General features: G+C 47.0%; 1 protein-coding gene across 1 annotated transcript in view; it reads right to left on the minus strand.

Moving 5' to 3' along the window:
- The window catches only part of LOC138566777 (cytochrome P450 2G1-like), a 772,909-nt gene that overhangs the window by 268,852 nt on the left and 478,252 nt on the right, over positions 1-25,805 (minus strand). The window contains exon 7 of the mRNA XM_069644428.1: positions 8,012-8,199. Coding sequence (XP_069500529.1) covers positions 8,012-8,199 — 188 coding nt within the window. The remainder of the gene's footprint in view (positions 1-8,011; positions 8,200-25,805) is intronic.

Genomic DNA, 25,805 nt, shown 5'->3' on the forward strand with positions numbered 1-25,805 from the left:
ACTGGAAGGAAGGTTGATTTTCAGAAATAGAGAGGACCCCCCATCACCAGTCTGTTGTCCTACTGCTATTACTGTCACGTCTGGAATTTGGTTGTTCTGGAAGTGAAATTCTACTTGGTCAGATTTTTGTTCAACCATGTGGCAGGTGCCATTTAAACTAACATGGTTGACACTCTGTTTTAATTTTATTGGTCGGCTAGTCTGGGTCCAGGGGACCTTGTTTACACAATCTATTAGGGGTGACAACCTTCTCAGGAGGTCATTCCCTAGTAAATAAGGGGTGCCCTCTGGAGTCACTACTATGACCGGTTGTTTCACCTTGTGTCGCCCAATTTTGATGTCCAAATCTGCAGTCCCCTCGACAGGAATTTCCTTCCCATCAAAGTTCTGCAGTTGTCCAGGAAGAGAGGTGAGAGGAATACGGTAATTCTCCCCCCTTCCTGCATTTAGTTCATCAAAGGCCCTTTTGGACAGAAGGGTAGCTTGGGATCCAGTGTCCACCAGTGCCAAAATTGTACCCTGCCCCTGTACTTGTACCGGAGCATATTATCTTCCCTCCTTCTCCTCAAGGGGGCACAGATAATGCACATTTTTGGACAACTGGTGAGCTAATTTTCTTGTTTTGGACATTGCTAGCGAAGAGATTTGGGCAGAATTCTGTGGAGAGCCTGGGGAATCTGAAAGAAAAAGTTGGCAACTGGAAATGGTTTCGGGTTCTGGGCCGCCACCCCCTTTTTGGAGGCAGTCATCAGGATGGGTTTGACCCATGGGATTTTGGTATTGTTGGTTCTGGGATAGAATGATGGGCGGCGACAGCTCAATCCCCACATCTACCCAGTCTGTTGATTCGGTTTTAGGTTCCCCTGGTTCCGGTTCTGGGCCGCCCCTGCCTTTTTGGAGGCAGTCACCAGGATGGGTTTGAACCAGGGGTTTTTGATATTGTTGGTTCTGGGATAGGATGATGGGCGGCGACAGCTCAAACCCCACATCTACCCAGTCTGGATTGGAATCTCTTGGGACCCATTTTTCCTTGGGAGGAATTCCCCCATCTCTGAAGGAGAAGATCCTTTTCGCATGATCTTCTGCGGATCCCTCTCCCTCAAATTGGAAGACCTGTAACTCCTCCATAAAGTGGGTCTGTTTGGGTCCTTTGTTTCTCCTACCCCCCCTCTGCTCCTTGGGAGGCAGGCTTTCAAGGGCAGGAGATTTTGTTTCCGGTTCCTGGTTTTCCAGGGGCTGTTTACAAGTTGGAAAGGAAGGTTCCTCCAAGACTTTACACCCCTCTTCCCCTTGTGCCTCCTCCCTGGGAACCGGTGGGTTATCGGGGTGCTGCCCCGTCATTGTTCTGGAGCACCAGGTCCAGAGTTTGGGGCATTCTGCAGTGGCATGCTCATCTGAGGGTTCTGTTGAGCCCTCAGTATGTGACCCAGATCCAGTGCCATATTTTGGACCTGGCGCTCAAGTTGGGAAACCCGCTCAGGTTGATACAGGGTTCTGTTTTCTCCCCTGGGCTGATCCCGGGAAGGGTAGCTATCCCTTCTCTGGTAATACCCCGGGTTGGGAAGATTTGGGTACCCCTCCACCCTTGACCCTCCCTCTCCCGGATTAGGTTGTCTGGGCTCAGGGAATTGGGGAAAGCAGGATGGATGGTTTTGGGGCTGGAAACCTTGTGGATACCTGGGAAAAAAGTTCTGCCCAGTGTTTGGGGAATTTCTGCCCTCCTGTGGGAAGTTAGGAGGGAAGTTCCCTGGATCAGGTGCTTGGCTGGATCCCCCCTCCCCTTGGGCTGGAGGAGTCCACACATAACCCAGGATTGGTTGGTTTCCCTTGTAGCGGGGACTTACATAGTCAGGGGAGCGGGGGACCCCATTTGTGGGACTACCTCCTCGACTCCCTGTCTGTGACTGGCCAGAGGGCCTTCTGGGCTGTGAATTATTTGGTGCAGGCAGGTTTTTAGCCCCCCCATCTCCAAATCTAAAACGGGGGCAACCTTTACCTCTGCCACCTTGGCAGCAGCAGGGGTGCTGTTGGTTTTGGGGTTTTTCTGCGCATTACTTTTATTTTCTATGGGCTTCTGCACCTCATAGATCCGGGTGGCTTGCTCAATGACCCAGTCTAAAGATCTTTTCTCGTGAAAATCTCTCATGAGCTGGGTCATTATGTACTTGGGAAGATCATGGAAAAATGTGTTGATGAATTCTCTGCTGTCCGTGCGCACCCTTCTGGTGGTCTGATCAAAGGCACGCTTCAATTCTTGCACAAATTCTTGTGGGGCCTGATCCTCCCCACATTGCAAATTGTAGGCTGCCTTGCGAGCCTCTTGGGGATTTCTATGTACAGAAAAATGTTTCAAGATGGCCGCCCTATATGTGGACCATCTTGAATGGTTTTGGTCCTCCAGCCCCGCAAAGAAACTGGAGTATTCAGGGGAGAATGTCCATTTGACGTACTGGATGCAGCTACTGCTGTCCTTCAAATGGAAAGTCTCCATCATTTTCTCATAGAGCTCCAAGTATTCCCAAACAGAATACTTGGCGTTCTTATGATAAGGCGTGATAACACTCCTGATTGCCTTAATCTGTTTTAAGGGGTCCTTAAGCAAGGCCCTTTTCACCTTATTGGCCTTTTTGGTTCGGGTAACCCTGGCCCATTCATCCTCTGATTCAGAAGCACTGCTCCCAGAGGTGCCCGTCTGATCTTCCAGGTTTTCCCGGATTCTGCAAGCCAGGGAATAGCTGGCAGAATGTGGGGACCTGGTCTCCTGTGTCCTGTGACGCTCAGAGGAGTCTTCAGATCCCTCCTTGCTACCAGGATTTAATGGGTAACCCCCCACTGACCTAACTGGGCAGAGGTTTTCAGAATGCCCTTAGTGGGCCTACTCTCCTTGGGTTCCCCACTAAATTGCACTGTGCTTGGGTGCCCATACCCGGATGCCCGCCCATCCATTCCGGGGTGGTACTGGCCTATGAGCCCCATCCTTTTGGCTGGATAGTAAACTGCCATACCTATGGCCCTGTGCTCATGTGCGCCAGGGGACATGGGGGTGGCAGAGTCCAGGGACTGGGAGAGATGAAGGCCTCTGGTACTAGGGCTTCTGAGGTTAGGGCTCCTGCTCAGGCATTTCCCTTTCCCAGCGAACCTCATCACTATCAGCCCCTGCTCCCTGTTGCAATGTAAGAGCCTGCGCTTTCAGTTCCTCAGTTAAGGCCTTACTAGACTCTATCAGTCTCTCCTGCATGGCTACCTGTTGCTGGAGCCTATCATTGTGCTGGCAAAGAGCCTCATTCTCTCTCTGTGCCTCCTAATTGGTCCTGGAGTACTGGGCCAGTCTTTGCTGCAGGAGGGTTACCTCCTGAGTCCCATCCCTACTGGTCTGCTCCTTTCTTGTCAGAGCCTCTTCCACCCTCCTGGTGTGCTCTAACAGGTTCTGATGCTCTTTTTGGAGGTCACGCAGCCCCTGGAGGGCCAAGTGATTTTCTTCAGTTTTTCTTTTTAAATGGCAGACTTCCTGGCCTAAGGTGTCCCTTTCCTGACTAAGAGTCTGCATCTGTGCCGCCAGGTCGTCCCTTTGCCTTTGAAGGGCACCAGCTTTCTGGCGCTCCTGTTCAAACTCTGCCTGGGTATCCAGGTCTTTCAGGATCAGTTTATTGCTCTCTGCCTTTTCCCTATCTAGGTGGCTTTGCAGGGTGACTACCTGCTCAGCACATGCCCTATTGAAATCTAATTGTTGCTCCAGCTTTTTCTGGCTCTGCAGTAGGGAGTCCAAACCTTCTTGGTACTCCTTCTGCAAGGCCAGAAATCTGGTATCCTGGTCAGACTTTTCCTGTTGTAGGATACACATGTCCTCTTTGATTTTAATGAGATACTGTCTGCTCTCATTTTCTGACTCTTGGCTTCTGTGCATCCTCTGCTCAGAAGAGACCAGGTCAGATTGGGCCTTCTTTAACGCGATCTGTTTCCTATTTGACAGATCGTGGCCTTCAGCACATTTGTCCTGCATGGCTCCCATATATAGATACAAATATGCCGCTATCCTAACCATCTTGTCGTGTTCATCTTTAGCTTTAGGAGCCATGTATAGTTCACTTAGGGCCACATGTAAGGGACCCTGATCTCTCCAATATCTAACCCAGTTGCAGTGACCTGTCGTGTGATTGCCTGCAACCATGCATCCTGGCCCTGCTCAGTCCATTCACCTCTCACAAATAGCTTATGTAAGAAGTGCTCTCTGGCTATTTTGATGTCTACCAGTGTCGTCATTCTGGAATTTGAGTTCCTTCCTGACTTACAGAAGTTTGTATTTTATTTTGCAAAACAGACCGTTTCCTTAGAGCGTTCCTTTGAGGGGTGCTTTCACAGTGTAAAACAGCGTGGTGATCTAACCGGATATGTGTATCTGGTCAGTTGACACACTGTATTAAGATGCACAAGTGGTAAATCTAATCCAGAATATCCCGGCTACGAGCCCCCACTTTGTAAGCGACTTCAATTCAACACTATAACTAAGTCAATGCCTAGTCTGGGATGCTGATGGAAGCCCTTATTGATGTATTTTTATGTCCAGTTCATTTACTCTGGATGACAACCCTTATATAACACCCATCTCTCAGAATCCACCCGACCCCGCTGAGCCAAGAAGTAGGTTTTTTTGCAAATTTAAAAGGTTTATTTGAAAATTAAACAATATATATCATTCACACTTTTATAGTAAATTAATATTTGATATCACACTTGAGAAGATGATGTTGATCAACAATGGATAATGTTATAGTGGTACACTCTTTTTAATAGCTTAGAAGTTGATATAGAGAGGATAAAGTAGCTGAGAATGCTTTTATGGCTTCAAGGACAATGTAATGATGAATGCAAATGCAGTACAGAAAATAAACTTGATATGATTTCAACCAAAACAATGCAATCACTTTTCCCCCTGGTAGCAATTCACCCCCCCCCTTATGCAATGTAAAGAGATGGAAGAAAAGCACACAGTTCTCAGGAATGCAATCAAATATAATTCAGTCCCCCCCCTAGCAAGCTTAGAGCAACAGGGATGATTTTAAACACAGGCAAAGTACTTTAAAGGTGGTATGCAAAGAAGTGAAAAATATGCTAAAAATGATTTTAATTCCCACTAGAGGTTCAGGGTGGGTGACAGCTACTTTGTATTAGTTCAGGATCACTTTAGCAATGCTCTATGAATGATTGTCAGGTTGCAAACGAATTTTAGCAAAGAAAAGTAAGGACAAATATATTTACACGTGGCTGAAATTAAGCAAAATGTCAAATCGCGGCAAATTTAGTCGCGTGCGTCGAGCGCAATTACGGAGGCACTATAAGGGGTAGCAAGTCGGTTTTAGGTTCGTTGGAAAGCTTAAAACTCGCTCCTAGCCCAAACAGTTCCGGAGATACGGCTGATTTAGGAAAGGTAGTTTTTCGGATTTGAAATTTTAAAGCTCAGAAAGTCAGAATGACACGATTCTAGGAGGCAGTTCTAATAAGCTAAAATAGTTTGGATTAGATTATTTTAAACTAAGAGATTGGTTTTGGCACAGTGCTAGCTGGGTACTCACACTAGATTTTGATCAGGAATGCGACTTCGTCACCGATCGGGTCAGGATTGACTGGACTTCTGCTAGCGGTTCTTCACAGCGATCTGGTCTCTGGGTCTCTGGTTCTGTTATCGGTTCTGCTAGCGGTTCCGGATACAGCACAGCTTTCTGGATAATGCTACAGGTTCTTGCAAAAGTTCTTGGCAAAGAATTCAAACAGCTCGCCCGGCTGTTGAATAGTTTGGCTGGTTTTGAGGCCTGCTGAAGAGGATTCAGCTTGTGGATTCAGGCCTCTCTGCTACAAATTCTGGAGTTAATTTCTGGTCTCTGGAGATTGATGGATTTGAAGTCTGGATCTCTGGATGTGAATTCTGAAGTCTCCTGGCAAAGCGTCCCGCAAGAAAGTGGAAAATGAATGTCTCTACCTGGGTTTCAATGTTCCTTTTATGTGTTTTGAAAATGGGTGTGTGCCTGGGCCTAGCTAAGCCTGCCCCTCTCACTTATCATTGGCCAAGCTTTCCTCTCTCCCTTGATTGGGGGAAAGAAATGGAGTGTCAGAGTGATGCTGTAGATTTTATGGTCAGAGGAACCTCCCCTTGTCAAATTGCACACAATCTATTTCTGACCCAAATACATATTTATCTATGTACCATTTTTCTAATATTATAGGTCCAGTTAACATATTTTCTGTAGCACCAAATCATCCGATCCCTGTCTTTGTACGATGTCGTGTCCACTTATGACAGAATTCTCCCCTTTTCACCCAGATAACGACCTCTAAAACTTTCCAGATTTTACACAAATGTGCACCAGGGATATGGGTTTCAGAAGATAAAGTGTCAGATTTTTAACATGCATACATTTGGAGTAACAACCTTTTTTTTCCGCTACTATCCCCAAGAACATACCACAGGGTCCTAACACCTCTTAAAATGTGCACAGAAAAATTGCAAGAATGATGATGTTATTTATATAATTTTGACAAGTCTGCACTGTGAATTATCCATCTTTTTAAATTCATGCTCTGGCCCCAAAGGGGTGTGGTTTTCCAAAGCACATGTTAGAATTTCTGGTTTATCCACTTCCCCCAAGCTCAGCTTGCTCTCACAGATGCAGTGCCCCTCCCAGTTTCTCCCAAGAGGAAGCCATTTTACGACCCCCCCAATATAACATTTGCCTGAGCCAGAGACAGTGCTTTGTTTAGTTTCCTGTAGTCCCCAGGTGCTCCTCCCCTAATCCCATCAGAGAGGTGTCATCTCCTTTTGGCAGGGGCAGCAGGATGCAGCCAGGCCTGGGAAGAGTTGTTGATCCAGTTCAACTCCTGTCGGGGGTAGTTGTCAGGCAGAATTCAATCTCTTTTCAAGCCAGGCTTCAGCTAAATGTCACTTTAGTTCCCAGTTTTCTATATTCAAATCACACTGACAATTTTTACACATGCAGCTAGAACGCTGATTCTAAGTTCAAAACTATGACATTTCAACAGTTGCAAACTATGTTACACTCAAAAGTAGGTCACTCATTTAATTTAAACATTTCGATTTTTGTGGTTTTAACTCCAATTTCCCTTAAGCTGCTGACATCCCCAGCTATTTTTTATATATACATTAAATAATTACTTCCTTCAAGTCATTTCAGAATATAGTTTTACATTGTATCCACCTCTTAGCAAGTCTTTCCTTGGCCTGGTTTGGGTTCATTTGTTCAGTTCTACACAAAAGTCTGGTGGTTTTAAAATGCCGGCTTTCTGATAGTGGTGAGCACCAGTATTGCATCCATTTTTGACATTAAGAAAATGAATTCCCCACAGTTCTGGGTTGCTTTTGGCAATCAGCATTGCCATTCCCAATGGTTTCAGGCTACTGTGTGTGTAGCCCAATGGTGGTTTTAGGCAGTGCCCTCCTGTGCTCACAACATAGGCAAAAATGGGTGGCAGCCTATTCTTCATGTTTTCCCTGTGCACTCTCTGGGAAGTTCCAGTCATCATGATGTTTTCAATGCCAGTAATGCACAGTTTTATGGTAGGGCTTGAATGCATGGGTAAAAACATCCCACAGTAATGGCCATAAGCCCCTCGACGACGGGCCGATACCGCCCACAGTAATGCCCCACAACCTGGGGCGGTATTGCCCCGCCGTCTTGTGGCATATTGCCACAGTTGTGCCACATATCAAAGCAGAATGGAAGTATCATCGACTTGTTTTGAATTGGTGTTTTATCCATATTTGTTTAAGTGCATTTTTGCAAACGTTTAAGCTGTTGTTTGATGCTCTGTGTTCAGTAGAGAAGGGCAGCGCATAATAGAAGGCTCTAGTCCTACATGTAGCAGATTGTTCATATCTCACCAATATGCGTATGAGCTATAGTTCAAATCTTAAACACAAATGTGTGCTATTTTCCTAACCAAGGTTGGTGTAGGGAATGCTGCACAGATTCTAGACTTAATAAAATAGAAAGTCATTTACCTTAGTAATGACAAACTCCCTGAATGGGATGTCACGTGTCACGGAGTGAGCAGCACCCAATGGAACAATATCACTGAATCTCTGAATCTCGTGCACCACCGCATTTGTGTAAGGCATCTTGAGTCTGTCTTCAAACGCAGGGGTACTTCTTTCACCAACCACGTTGTCAATCTCCTCTTGGACCTTCTCTGTCAAAAAAAATCACAATGTATACTGAAATGCCTCATAAGCTTTGCAATACATTCATAATAAACACTATGAAGTAATATGGTGGTAAACTGATGCAGTTACGCAACATCTCAGTTCCATTTTAGAATGCCCATGCAGTAAAAGTCAAGATATTCACAATGTTGCTCCACAGAGCACTGATTCATGAATTGAAGAGAAAAACAAATACTACTAAGGAGCTCGTGTTCCAATGCGTCATAACGTAAGTGGAAGGCATAATAGACTTGCATAATGCTTTTATGACTTCCATGGGACTCCACAGCTTATTTTCAATCATTTGTATGGTTGAGAGGAGGAGAGGAACGCAACTTGTATTTCCGCCGTCCTCCTTCCTCTCCACCATACAAATGTTCCAGCATTTCCGCATACATGAATTTTTATGCTAACACAAATGGGGAGATCACTATGGGGTCCACTAGCTTTATGCACCAGCATAAAGCAGCAGCACCCACTAGAGATCCATTCTACACATGCTGATTAACATGTGCGCAGTGTTCACAAGTAAATATAAGCGTTGCCTGACATGTTCTCATGCAGTGCAGCATTTAATTCTAATTGTGAACAGTGCTTACTTGTAATGCACGGTAAGCAGCCTTCACTGTTACAAGTAAATGCTGCCTACCACGAGAGCATGCTAGGCAGCATTTACTCACTTTGCATGTTGAAGTGCAAAAGTGCTGTGCAAATGGCGAACATTTGGCGGTGGGGTCCTGGGCATGCCTCAGTGCAAACGTACCAGATCCCCATTGTCAAATTACGTATTTATATAAGGTGAGCTCTTAAATGTTTAATACATTAGTAGGTCTATGTGTTTCCAGTAACATGGGATATCCCAGCTATATCTGGTTACACGAAGTATCATTTTGCAGTTGAAAGTGTTCTGCAAGTTACCTACTTCTAGATGGTTTCTGGTGTTGAGCGATTGTGGTTAAAGATACAGTATCAGTCATTGAAACATACAAAAGATAATGAATGTTTTTACAATTGGGATTTAGTGAATAGGGGCAGATAGCCCAGAACTGGCACAGTTCTTCATTTGTTGTACAATACGTAGGCGTTTGGGGTCTAGTTGGACATTCGGACAGCACGAACATGGAGACTATTTCATTTTTTTGACATTTGCATTCAATAAAATCCTGTTATAAAACAAAATACTTACTTTCTAAGAACTAGAATTACGATTGTGTTTTTAATTAGTAATTTGAGATGAGTGATTTAGGTAAAGTATGAATATTCTACGTGTTTGTCAAATATGTTGGTAGCAGAGGATTCCTTTTGAAAGGTTCTCATGAATATGCCTGTTCTCTGCGAGCAGAAGGAATGGATTAATGTCGATGATTAACAAACCATCCTAATCTGTACAGTAATCATGGCAAGTAAGGCAAAATGTACCTTTTATCTAAAAATTCCAGCTGCTGCAATAACTACAAATATTATCACTGGCCTATGATATTCTACACACTACAACATGAATTCCATCTTGGTCATTTCATAATTTATTAGTACATTAGTATCTTGCTAGGGTGAACATCATACATCCCACACGTGAGAGGAAATATACATTAAGAAACCCCATAAAACACAAGTCTGAACCTACACCAAAGGCCAAAAGAATCAATGCTCACTTAGAATCAACATAGCATAGAACCACACACATGTAAGAAGAGTAGACCCCAAGAGACAGGGAGCAATTTATGCAAATAGAGTAAGCATTAATTTTATAAAGCAAGCTGTAACAGATACAGACAATGTACATGATACATTAGCATTTCTGCCAGTCCCCTTCATTGTGGGATAGACAACAGCCAGCAAGAAACACACACACACTTACATTTAGACTTTAGGTTATGTAGATAGGGGTAATGGCAAGTAACATATAGGTTAACAGTAGGCTCAACCACACATGTACACTCAGGTAAGCTAGACCAAAAGACAAGACATGAAGAGAGAGTTTCAAAGAAGATAAAAGCATTCATTAGAAACCCTAAAATGTATTGAATATGAGTCACGATGTATCCAAGCTAAGGTGAGTCAGACTTTCATAGGAACCCCTCAAAATTCTATTGTTAATAACTTTTGATTTGAGTACCAGATTTGACAGAAATTTCGAAAGTGATTAGGGACTACCACCTCTGACCCCCCTCCTACCCCCGTACCCCCACCTAAATCCCCAGGACCGCAAAGTGCCTTAAAGATTCATTAAAAGATAAATAAGTTATTAAGAAGACAAATATTTGTATTCCAAAAGTACAGCCTACTTCCCATTCATTTTTCCATAGACAAACAAGGTACCTGTTTGCCAGAGTGCACAGCCCAAACCGCTGGATGGATTTGGACCAGGTCAGAAACAACTTGGGCACAAAGCGTTGAATCACGATCCATGTGTGGTTTGGGGTTAGTTTTTTAAATATAATATTTGCTGGAGTAGGGGTGCCCCAATTAAAAAATAGATAGCTAGATTTCCGGGACCTATCCAAAACAGGGTATTTTTAGAAATTAAACAGTTACCACCTTGTTTTTCTCTCGATGCCAGAGATACCATGGCTATAGCCAAGGATATGGGAAAATTCAATTCAGGAAAAAAGCTATTTGTAGGTAAAGAAACATGGGGTGGGGAGGTGGCTAGAGGGCACCAAGTGACATTTGGGAGTTGGATGGGGTCTACGGACTGAGTTTGCAACACAATGCCTTCTGTAGCCTCGGCTATAGCCTGGAATAGCTGACATATCAAAGCAAACTGTGTCACAGAAACAGCATGTGTTGTGGGGGGAAGGGAAATGGAAGGGAGTTGAGGAGGCCATCTGGGGAGTTGGCACAGATGAGTGGGCCATTTGTTGAGGGCCTGGGGGCAGAAAAAGATTTTCAGCCATTTTCCCATATTCTCGCCTATAAAGGAGCACAAATAGCCTCGGGTTTGTATAGTTCAGTACCTGCATATACACTTTTTTTTTGTAAAGATATCTGTACAGCTATAGTGATGTCAGGGGTGAAATATCAATGCCCATGGCCATTATGACAATTGCCATCCAGGTCTCCCATCCATGCAGCAACCAGGAAAAACCTTGCTTAGGTTCAAAGTGAGCAAGGGGCCAGCCTTCTCAAGCCATGTTGCCTAATAAATGAGCCAAAGTTATAAGACCCCTGAGAGAAACAGGCAGGCTCTTTCCTTGCTGGGAAAATAAACAGGGTCTGTTCCGGTTACTGCATGGATGGGAGACCTAATGGGCATCCAAATTATTATTATTTTTTAAACCGTGTTGAAAGTTTTGCACTGAGACCATTTTTTGCCTTTTCCTGAATTGCATTCTGGTATTTGGAGTCTCCCAGTCACTAATACAAATATTTATATATACATATATATTTCCAGCAACAGTGGGTTTCCCATCCTGGAAGTAACTTGGCCCAACGCTGTTTAGCTTCAAAGCAAGGAAGGGGTCCGCCCCCTAAGGCCATGTTGCCTAATAAATGAGCCTACCTTTTAAGACCACTTAGAGAATCTTGGCCTAAGGGAGCTGGATCCTTCCTCGCTTTGAAACTAAGCAGAGCCAGTCCCATGGATGGGATTCAGTCCACAGTCCCGAATGTTGTGTGTTTTGCACTCAGATACCACTTTTTTTGCCTTTTGCTGAATTGTATTCTGGTATTTGTAGTCTCACAGTCAAGATGGAGGGAATAATGCCATAGTTGTACACCTTTTGCCTAACAGTTCTGTAAGGATTCATATATTTGAGTGACACTATGGTATGTGTACTTTTCAAGTTAGCTTTATAAAGCAGAGTATTGTTGAATCCCAGAAATGGGGCTGAGGAGGAGAAAAGATGAGAGGGCAAGTAAGACATGAGTATTTGCCCACAATGTGGCAAGAAAGTTTGCAAGCCTGGACATTGGTGCAGTTATTTCCCCCTGAGTGTGGCTGCTTTTTAGGGCACCAGTAAAGGACACATGTGGGTGTACAGTACAACTTTTTTTCAGAGGGCAGGCGCAACCCCTTGTTTTTTTTTATGTTGGCAAGCTTGCTGAATTATTTGGATACCAGGATTTTACTCAGGTTGTCATGTTCCCAGTGCAGGCACTTACCCACAAGACCACAAACACTTGGTTCGTATTGAGTTTTTGTTTTCCATCTAATATTTCCCTACAGATTGCTGGGTTTAAAAGGTGAGCACTTTTTATACTTTGCCAGCATATTTATCAGAGGATATCCTCTCTCAGGTTATTTTTCTGGTGTTCCTTATTTGTCCAATGCTATTTTGTCTTGCACGCTTTCTTATAAGGAGAAGGTCAAGTGAATTACATTTGTATAGTTCACTTTAAAATATATGGTCACTTACTGTGCATATATTCATGGGTGCCACCTTTTGGTTTTCGTTATGGGGGCAAAAGTAACTGGGAAAATGTTGTCCTTGCAGCTGATTGTTTTCTACCCTTTTCAGTGCTGCTTAAATGCGGTCGGTTGGGTTTGTGCGATGTATCACAACAGTCACTGGGAGACCAACCATGAAACAAGCGGCTTGTAGCATGCTGCTTAACCAAAGTGTGTGATCCTCGGAAAATGATTTAATCTCACTGCACATTTACTGAAAACATTATGAGTTCTCAAAGCCTACAATCGTTTATACATAATAAACAAAAATAGATATGTTAATAGCTATAGTGGGTTTCCCATCCATTCAGTAACCAGGACCAACCCAGCTTAGCTTTAAAGTGAGAATGGAGCAGGGCCCACTGAGGCCATGTTGCCTAATAAATGACCCTCCTTACAAGACCACTTAGAGCATCATGGCCTAAGGGGGCTGGATCCTTCCTCGATTTGAAACTAAGCTGGGTGGGTCATCGTTATTGCCTGGATGGGAGACAGTTCACAGTCCCGAATGCCATGTGTATTCTTAGTTTTTAATATCTCATAACACTCAGCATCGACATAACTGTGCTACTGTCAGTCCTTGATAGTTTTGCACTGATAGACAATGTTTTGCCTTTTGCTGAATTCTGGTGTTTATAGTCTCCCAGTCAAGATGGGGGCAGTGGGGCAAATAATGCCTCAATTGTAAATGTTTTGCCTAACATAGTTCTATAGGGATTTATAGATTTGAGTGACACTATGGTATGTGTAATTTTCATGTTTTCTTTATTAAGCAGAGCATTGTTGAAAGTCAGATATGGGGCTGAGGAGGGGAAATAATAAGAGGGCAAGTAAGTTATGAGTATTTGCCCACAATGTGGCAAGAAAGTTTTCATTCCTGGACACTGGTGCAGTTACTATCCCCTAATTGGGGCTGATTTTCAGGGCACAAGTAAAGGACACATGTGGCTGGACAGTTAACTTGTCTTTAGAGAGCGGACGCAGCCCTTTGTGTTTTTTTGAGGTTGGCAAGGTTGCTCAAGTATTTAGGGGGTAATCATAGAAATTGGTGCACAAGTGGCGAACGCGGCTGGTGCACAGTGTGCGCGTGCAGCAGTCTGCGCCTGCTGCGTACGCCAAAACCCATTTCAGCGCACAGTGTATTCATGGATTTCAACATCCATAACCAGCCGTGGCGCAGAGTGGCGCACAGACCCTGCAGCAGCGCCAGTAATGCCCCCAACCCCTCCCTGTGCACCAAAAACATCGCACAATTCTCCTACATGGCGCAAAGGCCAGAGGACCAGCATACAGCCCCCTCAAGCACGAAAATGCGTGTAAAAGTCCACACGCACCCCTCGGAATAAACATACCGCTGTCACGCTATCGAAAATGCGTGGAAAACTCCCGCAGACCTCGGAATACACGTACCCCGCTCGCGCAATCGAAACGTGGGTAAAAATCCATGCACACCACTCGGAATACGAATACCCCTCTTGCGCTATCGAAAACGTGTGGAAAACTCCCTGCGCACACCTCGGAATACACGTACCCCGCTTGCGCTATCAAAAACGCGTGTAAAAGTCCACATGCACCCCTCAAAATACACGTACCCCTCTTGCGCTATTGAAAACACGTGGAAAACTCCCCGCCCACCCCTTGGAATACACGTACCCCACTCACGCTATCGAAAATGCATTTAAAAGTCCATGCTCACACCTCGGAATACACATACCCCTCTCGCGCTATCGAAAACGCATGGAAAAGTCCCTGCACACCCCTCGGAATACACATACTATGCTTGCGCCAGCCAAAACATGTGGAAAAGTCCACGTGCACCCTCGGAATTCACATACCGCATCCCACGAAGAGCATGTATAGAGCTATGGAAACCCACGTGGAACCTTCAACCAGTGGTGAGGGAAATGCCTGCGCATTTTACGTCACAGACGCGATTACGCGCTAAGGGCCTTTCCTCAAATTACACGGTGACATGCTTTTTTTTCATGTGCCAAATCACTCTGTATCAAGCTGGCCACGCAACAACATACGGAAGACCACGCTCCTGCCCAGAAGGACGAATTACTGCCCCCCAGAGCCCTGAGGAGCCTCCCATGAGCCTTCTACTGCTGCCTGCCTGCCTGCTGCCACTATGCCCTGCCATTTGGTTCATGCACATCTGCCATCTGCAGGGGTCCAGTAGCAGTGACCACCCATGCTTGAGCAGAAGACTCCCGACTGAAGTACCATCACTCCTCAGCCCAGCCCCAGGACCCAGTTGCCCACCCACACCTGCCTCGGGGGTTGCCATGTCTGACACAACACCTTCTGGCACCAGTGGCAATCCCCCAGTCAGAGAGGCAGAGGGCTACCAGCTTCAGTGAAAAGGAAGTTGGCATCCTGGTGGAGCAAGTTCTGGGGCATTATGATGCCCTCTTCACAACATTGCGTGCCGACAAGCAAGGACGGAAGAGGATCTGGAAGGACATAGTGGGTGCCATCAGCGCGGAGGGGGTGGCACCCCACGACATCAAACACGTCCAGAAACGCTGGGAGGACTACAAGTCCAGGACCCTCAAGAAGGCCCGGTGCCACTTGGAAGCAGAGGATGCAGTAGGGCGCCAGGGCCAGCTTACCAACCAGCAGATGTGGGTCCTGGAGCGCATTCGCCCAGTGCTTCACCACCAGATCCTCAGGATGCAGGCCCGTCTGGAGTCAAGCGGTAAGTGGCCATGCACTTATGTTAAAAAAGGGCATGTTGCAGTGTGCTGGTAGTTAGCTACTTGGCTGCATGTGTGAAATGGGTCATGTTTGGATGTGTGTGTGCAGGGACATGATGATGCCACATGTGAGTCCAGTCAGGCGTGACCCACATGGATGGTGCATGTGTAACAATGCATCATGCAGAGCAGCATGCGGAACGCTCACATGTATGCATGATGCATGTCTGTGTCTGTAATTTGACATGTTTGGGGTGTGAGAGTCCGCGTGTTTCAGTAGTGTGTGCTCCATGGATGCATGACACATGTTGGTGACGATGTGTTGATTCACTGATACAGCCTAGTCATCCCTGTATCCACTGTGTCCGGGGGTATACCGAGCCAAATGCATGACCCTCCAGTGATGCGTGGGCATGTGATCAGCATGTCCCATAGTGCATGTGAGAAAAAGCCCACCATTGGATGCAACTACGGTGCCTTGGACATGGATGCCAATGTATGTTGCATGTGCCATGCCTGTTCCTGCATGTGTGTTGCCTGCACTGACCCATGTGTTGTGGAGGGACATGATGGAAGTGACGTTTGACAGTGCCACTCATATGCCATTGCTTTGTGTCTAGGAGACTATTGTTCAGTACCCTGATGCTTGTGTTCAATATCTCCGTTTACACAGCAGCGAGTGAAGAAGAGGGCGGAGACGGTGCTCTTGAGGAAAGCGGCAAGGATGCTTCCACCGGCTGGCGATGCAAGGCCCAGTCAACCTCCCAGGGAATACCATCATCCGGGAGTGAGGGGACTGGTGCTGCGTCTGCCACTACGGCTGCAGCGGAAGGGGCGGACGAGCCCCCACAGGGGCATGCAATGGCGGAAGATGGTGCGGAGCCATCCAGGTTGGTGGTGGGCATAGAGGAGGAGGAGGCTACTACACAGCCGCTCATGGGGCCTAGTGGGGGTGGTACCACTGGTGCAAGTGGTGCAGTCCAGGAGCAGGGGCAGGAGACAGCACAGGTTGCCACGGAGGTGCCTGTGCATGTCTCTGTCCCTGACACTGTGACTGTATCACTGTGCACCAGCAGGGATGCCCCATCCCAGGCCCGTCCGCAGGAAGGGGGGAGGTCCATGTCATCTGGCACTCCTCTACCTGTGGACGAGGGGACCCGTGACCGGATGGAGTCTGTCCTGATTAGTGTTGTGTTGCGCACATGTGACATTTGTGATGACGTGCGTGGTTCCCAGGGGGACCAAGAATGTCATCACGAAGAGCTGTATGCCAATGTGGCCCAGTTGGGAGGGTCCATGGTTGGGGGTTTCCTCCATGTGTTGGCCACACTTGCAGCCCTCTCCTCCTCTGTGCACACCATACGCCAGTCATTCTCCGTGCCATCTCCCAGCCCAGATGCCACCAGGGCCCCCTGTGGATATGCCCCAACCAACGCAGCCAGCCTGGTGGAGATCCCATCCCTGCCACAGTCGGGAGTCGGAGGTCCAGCAGGGGTGAACACCCCACCAACTGGACCCCAAAGGATGGAGGATGTGCTGGCATCATCAGGCTGGGAACGTGCACAACGGTGCCGGTGGATTCCATCATCCCGGATGCTGTCGTGCTGGCAGCGGCAGTTGCGTCGGAGGCAGCGGCAGGCTCAGCGTGGGAGGCATCATGGCTCGGGCCATCAACATCAGAGGGGCAGGCATCGGTCGGAGGGCATGGGACCCTGGATTGGGAATGTCTTCCATGTGGCAGCGGTTGGGCCAGCGGATAGATGCGGAGCGGCGGCGGCAGGCGGAGGAGACACGGCTCACTGTGGTCAGGGCGGAGAACTCTATACGCAGGGCACTGAGGCGGGCTGAGTGCCTCGAGGCAACTTGCAGGGAGTTGGAACAGGCCATGACTGCATCCCTGCAAGACCTCGGGGCCAGGGAAGAGGCCCACCTCCGGGACATCGACATGGAGTTCGATGATGCCCTGGCCCCAAACATCAACCAGTGAGCCGTTGGACTTGCCCGCCACCATTGTACATAGTTCATTAGTGTTAGGTTTCCTTTGTTTTTACTTTTATTTTGGAGTTCATGGACATTTCTCCACTTTATGTATATAGTTCTTTCGTCACAGGACTTTTTTGTAGGTTTCCTTTTGTTTGTGGATCATGGACCATTTGAACTTCCACTGTATATAGTTACAGACTTGTACATATGTGTCAGTTCATAATGATGTAATACATTTAAGCTATCTTCAAGATTGGTGTTGTGTTCTATCATTGGTTTTGTGCATGTCTCAATGAATATTGCCTCAGTCATGTGTTGCCACTGTGTGGCTCCGTTGGGCATTCCTGCATGGGCATGGTGGTCCATTCAAGGCTGTCATGGCATGGGTAATTTGGGAGTGGGTTCTGTGGATGGTTGCATGCTTGTACTGGGGGCAAGGGGAAGTAGGGTTGGCATTGGTGACATGGGTCTGTTTTGTCAGGACATGTTGTTTGGTGGGCCATGTGTCAGGTACTGCTGGCAGGTGCCCGTCATGGTGGGTGGAGGTGCAGGGGGACATGAGTTGGGGCCTGCTGGCAGGTGCCGTCAATGGTGGGTGGGTAGGGGTGCAGGTGGACATGAGTCGGGGCATGCTGGCAGGTGCCCGTCAATGGTGGGTGGGTGGGGGACATGAGTTGGGGCCTGCTGGCAGGTGCCCGTCAATGGTGAGTGGTGGTGCAGGGGGACATGAGTCAGGGCCTGCTGGCAGGTGCCCGTCAATAGTGGGTGGGTGGGGGTGCAGGGGGACATGAGTTGGGGCCTGCTGGGAGGTGCCCATCAATATGGACATGAGTCACGGCCTGCTGGCAGGTGCCCGTCAATGGTGGGTGGGAGTGCAGGGGGACATGAATCAGGGCCTGCTGGCAGGTGCCTGTCAATGGTGGTTGGGGTACATGTGTTGGGGCTCACAATTGCATGGTGCCATGTGGGCTGCCTGCGTGGCATGGTCAGGGGTGTAGGGTAGTACCCTGTCGTGTGGGCTGCCTGCATAGCAGGGGGAGGGGGGAAAGGGCACACCAAGGGCCCACACTACCAATGCACATGTAAAGGTCCACGCGCACCCCTCAGAATACACGTACCCCGCTTGCATCAGGTAAAATGCGTGTAGAAATCCATGCACACCCCTCGGAATACATGCAGGCAGCCCATCCTCCCTCCCCATGCACCACAGGCAGAACATCCTCCCTCCCCATGCCCCACAGCCTGCTCATCCACCCTCCCCATGCCCCACAGGAAGCCCAAACCGCAGGGTGGACTTTTTCCAAGCATTTTACCTAATGAGAGTAGGGTACGCTGTTAGGCAGAATCCTGTGCAGTGCCCTTAGGGACCACTACACACAATCAAGACTACCAGTGGCAATACAAGTTTAACCTTTGGTACAAGCCTGTACTACTATGTCAGAGTGGTAGTAGTGGCGGAGCAGCCAGGCTTATCTCAAGAGTATATGAGCAGTAGCAGAGATAACATATATACACCACAATTACTGTGACTCAAGCAAACACTGACTCAAGGTTTCAGGTACAAAAATATAAGTACATTTATTTTTAAACCATTTGTTATAAACACAACACTTCTATTAAATTTAAAACCACATGAAAAATATAGTACATCTAAAGCAATTCACTTTGTACAGTATGTATCAAGGTAAGTACCCTGTGTATGAATGGACCGGTGCTATCAACAAAACACGTTACCGTGAATACAATTGCGATCACTTTTTGACAGTTCGTCTACTGAATAAACGCGTATCCGTAACATGAAATGCTACCGGGACAAAAACACACTTAGCACCTGAGATACCCAAGGGGAGTTGGAGGCAAAAATCACAGGCAATATTATAGTTAGGCAGACAGAATCGAGAATCACTCGTTGACAGGAGTTCAAGAGTCAGAGGGCTAGGGCCAGGGTCAGGTGACACCGGGGACTGTTGTCGAGGATCACACAGTCAGACAGTTCACGATTCAACGTAGCCAAGAGTAGTTTGATATTGTCAATGTTCGGAAACAAAAGTTATAAGAAGGATGGAAGACAAGGGCAAGCCTTGGAGATGAAGAAAAGGGGTTCACCCTGTTTCCTCAAGCAGAACACAGTACCTTATTCCAGTGGTGCAGCTGGTGCCCTGGCAGTTGTTCCTGATGGCTTCCTGCAGACCCACGGTTCCTGGAGCTTCGAGGTGAAGGAGGACGTCTGAAGGGGTCTGCACCACCCAGGGATGAAGCCGGCAGCAGCGACGGTGAATAAAAGGTGCGCTCCTTAAAAACAGGAGAGGCTCTTCAGATGGTTATCCGGACCCCTACAGCAGTGTGCAGCGATTTCGACCAAGGAAGAGGATCCTCTGGCTGTGGAAGATGAGCTGGTTATCCGCACCAAGCTCAAGGGAAGAAGACTCCGGACTGCATCTTCTCTGGTCAATGAAGGGTAGATAGCTCAGGACTGCAGCAGGGCTTCACCGGGAGGAGATAGTTGCAGCAGTCATCGTTCTCTCCGCTTCTCTTCATTTCTTTGTAGTTCCAGTGGCGACTCTGACTTCTAGCCCAAGAGACCTGCCTTTTATGCGCAAAACCCCCATTCACATAGCCTGGCTGTCAATCACCCAGCAGGGGGGTTGTCCAGCCTGGAAAACCACCTCAGCCAATCATGGAAAAGTGCGACTTGGGTTTCCTAGGATACCCTGTGCAGGGGGTGACTACACCCCTCCATCACATTCAGCCCGCCTAGACACCCAGGCGTCAAGAGGAGGGCTTCTCTGCAGAAGCCCGCCAAAAGACGGTGAACAAAGAAGGCGAACCTGGTTTGCCGCGCAAAGTAAAACGCAAGAAGGACTTTAACAAAAAGAAATGGCGAATAAACCCGATCTGAGCCAAGAGAAAGACAATTTGGTCAAGCGGGTTTATGTTTGAGGCTAATATAATAGCCTAATACAATACCACGTTTATCTAATATAATCGCGGTAGAAAAGTTAGGGTAGATACCACTGCCACCAGCCAAGTCTATGGCCCTCATTACGACCCTGGCGGAGAGGGTATTACGCCGGCGTAGTGCCTGGCGTACCTCTCCGCCGTACTACGAGTTCCCGTAGCGCCATGGAGGATTTTTACGCCTGCTTTTTGCAGGCGGTAATATCCATGGCGCTACAGGACTTGTTGTTAATTACGCCACCGTACATTACGGTGGCGTAATTAACGCCTTCCCCACTCCCATTATACCCTATGGGGCAAAAATGGGAATGGGGAAGGGTAAATGGGGATTGGGGATTTACCGCCCCGCCAAGGTCGGCATGGGGCAGTAAATCCGCCTACCACCCTGGCGGAATTGGCAGCTTTGCGCCATGGACCATGGTGCAATTTGCACCATGGTACTCCGCCAGGGTCGTAATGAGGGCCTATATGTTCAAAGAGCGAAACAATGTTCTGGGAGGTACAGATAAAAAGGGATACAAAGTAACCCTTTCCAGTACTCCATGGAAGATGGGGTGTCCTGGATCTGTGGTAGATTGACTAAGTAAAGTTAATGGCAACTTTAGCCTTTTCTGGGGGACGGTAGTCAGCCTCAGAAATGGAGTTGGTGGGAAGTCTCAAAGACAACCCTGTGCCACTGCACTGAAGGTGCTGTGTGACACACAAAAGAAGGGGGCTACTGAAGTGGTGTACTCCAGAATCCACAATGACAAAAACAGAGGAAATACACATGGCAAAACACAGGTAAGAGTGGGGGAAAAGCTTACACTCTTACCAAGTGGAAACAAATACACTCCAGAAGTCCAGCAAAGCTGCTGGGGGACTCACTAGGTGAGGGAAATTAGCCATCAATGAGAATTATCCCTAACACTCGCCCCCCCCCCCCCAAACTAAGGGACAGGAGGATTTAATCCACTCCTGGATGGACCTCATACCTCTAGTCGGTTACACACAACCTAGAGAGACCATCAGCATTTTGGTGGTGACTTCCTGCTCTGTGCTCAATGGAAAAATCAAATAATTGAAGGCAGATTGACCATCTGAGTAACTTTGGGTTTTCCCCTTTCATTTGCATCAGCAATCTCAAGGGTTGGTTCTCAGTCTGAATAATGAAGGACGATCCATACATGTATGGTCTAAACCTCTTCAGTGACCACACAACAGCAAAGCATTCTCTTTCTATTGTTGCCCATCTTGTCTCAGGATCCTTTAACTTCCTGCTGATGAAACAAATGGGGTGTTCTTTACCTTTCTCATCCAGTTGACTAAGGACTGCACCTATACCTACATTAGAAGCATCAGTTTGTACAATGAAGGGTTGGTGATAATCAGGAGCTCTTAGGACTGGAGCTTGACAAAGGGCTTTCTTTAGACCTTCAAAGGCTTGATTGCACTCCTCATTCCACCTGACCTTTTTAGGAAATTTGGGAGAGGACATGACATTCAAGGGAGAAGCTATTGTCCCATAGTTCTCTATGAATTCCTGTAGGACCCAGTGAGACCTAAGAAGGCTATCACTTAGGTTTGAGTAGTAGGGGTGGGCCAGTTTTGTACAGCTTGTACTTTGCTAGGCAATGGCCTTATTTCACCTCCTCCTACCTCATGTCCAAGGTAGACCACTGAACTCTGACCAATTTGACATTTGCTTGCCTTTATGGTCAGATGGACCTGTTCAATAGCCTGCAATACATAACCTAGGTGTTCAACATTTCTTTCCATGTAGGGCTGAACACTGCAATGCCATCCAAGTATGCCATGCAGAAGTCCTCCATCCCATTCAGAACTTGATTGACCATCCTCTAAAATGTAGCAGGTGCATTCTTTAGTCCAAAAGGCATTACCTTGAATTGGTAGAGGCCATCTGGGGTGGAAAATGCAGTTTTTGTCCTTGGCATGGTCTGTCAGGGCTATTTGCCAATAGCCTGACGTTAGGTCAAATGTGCTGAGGTACTTGACTGCACCAAGTTTGTCCACCAGCTCATCTGTCCTAGGCAAAGGATGGGAATCAGTCTTTGTGACTGCATTTAGAGCTCTATACTCCACGCAGAACCTCAACTCTTTGGATCCTGCCTTTGGTACAAGCACAACTGGGCTAGACCATGTGCTAGTAGAGGGCTCTATAACCCCGAGATCAAGCATCTTGTTGACCTCATTCCCTAAGTGGGATCTTACATTGTCTGACATTCTGTACCCCCTGCTTTTGACAGGCAAACAGTCACCAGTAATTATGTCATGCTGGCCCCAAAGGGTCAAGCCCGGTGAGAGTGAGAACAGGGAGGCAAACTTAATTAACAGTAACTTGCACTCATCCTGCTGGTCAGATGTTAGACTGAAAGAGAGATTAACTCCTTCCACTTGCTCATCTAAAGGTAAGCCTCTGAGGAGGTCAGGCAGAGGTTCACTCTCCTCCTCCTCCTGAGCTGAAACTAGAAGCAAAGCTCCTATGTCAGGTTTGGAGACATAAGCCTTTAAACGGTTGGTGTGAAAGACTCTGAGAGCCTCCTTAGGATTGCCTAAGTCCACCAGACAGTTCACCTCTCCAAGTTTACCCACAACCTTGAAGGGTCCTATCAATTTGTCCTGCAAGGCCCTCTGCCTTGTTGGGACCATAACAACAACAAGCTCGTCTTGAGTAAACTCAACCATGTTAGCCTTCTGGTCGTGCCAATGCTTAACCAAAGCTTGACCAGCCTTCAAGTTATCACTTGCCTCGGCCATCATGTGTGACATTCTCCTCTGGAGACCTATCACATAGTCAGTCACTATGACTGGCTTGGGGGAAGGAGTACTCTCCAACCTCTCCTTAATTGGGCCAATGGACCTCTGACTGGATGGCCATAGAGAAGTTTGAAGGGACTGAATCCTTCTCCCTCCTGAGGGACTTCTCTATATGCAAAGAGAAGTCATGGAATTAGAAGGTCCCACTTTCTTCTAAGGGGTTCTTCTAAAGCACCTATCATGCTCTTCATAGTTCTGTTAAACCTCTCTACCAACCCATTGGTTTGGCGATGGTAGGCTGTTGAGAACTTGTAGGTGACTCCACAGGTTTTCCACATGGTTTGCATGTAGTGGGACATAAAATTTGATCCCCTGTCAGATATCACCTCCTTAGGAAAACCTACCCTGGTAAAAATACCAAGTAGGGCCTTAGCCACAGCCGGAGCCGTAAAGGTCCTCATAGGTATGGCTTCAGGAAATTTAGTGGCACGGTCCACTACAACCAGGATGAACCTGTTGCCTGAAGATGTGGGAGGGTCAAGAGGACCAACAATGTCAGTCCCAACCCTCTCAAAAGGAACTCCCACCACTGGGAAAGGCACCAAGGCTGCCACATTCTTGGCTCCACTCTTACCAGACGTTTGGCAAATGTGGCAGATTCTGCAGAATTTGTCTACTTCTGAACCCATCTTAGGCCAGAAGAAGTGAAGAGAGAGCCTTTCCTTGGTCTTCTTAAAACTTAAGTGACCAGCCAAAGGTACCTCATGGGCTAACTGCAGAAACTCGAGTCGGTTCACTAAAGGTACTGTAAGTCTTTTGTAGTCTCCAGGGGTTGACTCAGTTGGTTCACTGTAGAAGAGGCCATCCTCCCAGTGTAACCTATACTTCCCAGGCTCAGTCCCATTGAGCTGAGAAGCTGCCTGTAGGTGAAGACCTTCTAGGGTAGGACACTCTCTTTGTCCTTTGCTGAAGTCTTCCCTGTTGGGTCCACCTTCTGCCAGTAAAGACTGCAGCTCAGGATGGTCAACAGGGTCAAGCTCTCCTACCATAGTAAGATCTTCTTCTTGATCTGATTCCTCAGTATCTAGTTGAACCATACAGGGTTGAACCTCACACTTAGCCTCAGCTGGTGGAAGAGTCACAGATGTGACTTTGGACAGTCGTGGAGATGTCCTTCTGGGCACAGGAGTGCTTGCTGGTTTCTTGCAGGCAGACTTGGGTTTCCCCTTTGTCTCTTTCTGACCTGCAGTAGCAGTAAGTAAGTCCTGTGGACTTGGGGTGATAGTTTCCTCTATCATGTCCCCAGGAGAGCCTCTGAAGGTTCTCTCCCTTGCAGACCTAGTGAGCTCTTGCTTCCTTCTGCTGGGGTGCTTGGGGGTACTGGACACAACTCCAAGGGTTTTAAGGTAATTAACCAACAGGACCCTCCCTCTACACTGGATTAGAGCTGGTAACTGGGGAACCATTTGCACAGGGCCTCCAGCTAACTTGGTTAGGTGTTTGGGTGTATTAGCAACATCCTCCACTGAGAAAAAACATTCATAAACCACAGTTATGCTGGCTCCAGTGTCTCTGATGGCAGGGGTCTCCTGACCATTCACAAGAACATTATCTTTGTAATACTCTTTATTATTATCTGGGATTGAGTTATAGACATCTAAGTTATGTTGTTCCCAAAGACCCAAGGACACTAAAGAAACACTAGCTGAGACTTTCATGGGCTCATCAGCTAGTAACTGAAAGGTTCCAATGGTCATAGGTACTTCATCCACCTGGGTGAAGGCTAAGGAGACAGTGTTGATCCCTGAAGGTTTACCCTTACATCTGGGATCTCCTTTCACATGGTCAGGTAGCCCACAAACAAAGCATTTTCCAAATGCTCTCTGGAATGGAGGTTTACTCTGACCTCCATATGGTTTGGGACAAGATGGTACACTAGCCTGATTCGGTTTTCCTTGTGGCTTACCCTGGTTATGTTTTGGGCCCTCTTTTGGATTGGAATTATTTAAATTGTCTTTGTTGTCTTTCTTTGGCTGCCTTCCCTCATCCTTTTTCTGAGTTGCCCCAGAATCCTTGTGAGTGGCCGTGTTGGCAACCCACAAGTCAGCAGCCTTAGCTAGTTTCTTAGGATCTATTTCCTTTGAATCAGCCAAGTGCTGTTTAAGCTCAGGGGAACAGACATCAAAAATAGACTCCAACATTACAAGATTCCTCAACCCTTCATAAGTGTTCACTTTGTAACCCTTAACCCAACCACCTAAGTTTTTCAAACATTCACACACCCAGGTAGCCCAAGGGGTAACATCATGCTTTTTGAGGGTTCTATACCTCTTAAGATATTGGGAAGGGGTCTTCCCAAATCTAGCTATTAATGCTAGCTTCACACACTCATAATCCTGTTTATCCTCCTCCCCCAACTCTATTACAGCATCACTTGCAACAGGGGGCAGCCTAGAGAAATGCCAGGGAATCAGCTGATTCCCTGAGATACCTTGAATCCCATGATTGTACTCAAGCATTGCTAACCAATCCAAAACATCAAGTTTAGTCTCATACATACCAATCATTTCCTTTGGCATACGGGGTCTCTTAGGGCTGGAAGTCCTAGAAGTCCTAGAAGTCCTAGAAGACTCTGGGAGAGAAGCATTTTCTAGAGACAATTTTTTCATTTCTATTTCATGATTCAGCTCCATTTCTCTGAGCCATAACTCTTGATGTTTCATGGCAGTTTGTGCATCAATACGTTTCACTTCCAATTCAAGTCTCATTTTCTCAAGTGCAATAAATTCAGGAGTAAGTGTAGGAC

Source organism: Ambystoma mexicanum, chromosome 2p (genome assembly GCF_040938575.1).
Source record: "Ambystoma mexicanum isolate Mex_15411 chromosome 2p, UKY_AmexF1_1, whole genome shotgun sequence".
NCBI lineage: Eukaryota > Metazoa > Chordata > Amphibia > Caudata > Ambystomatidae > Ambystoma > Ambystoma mexicanum.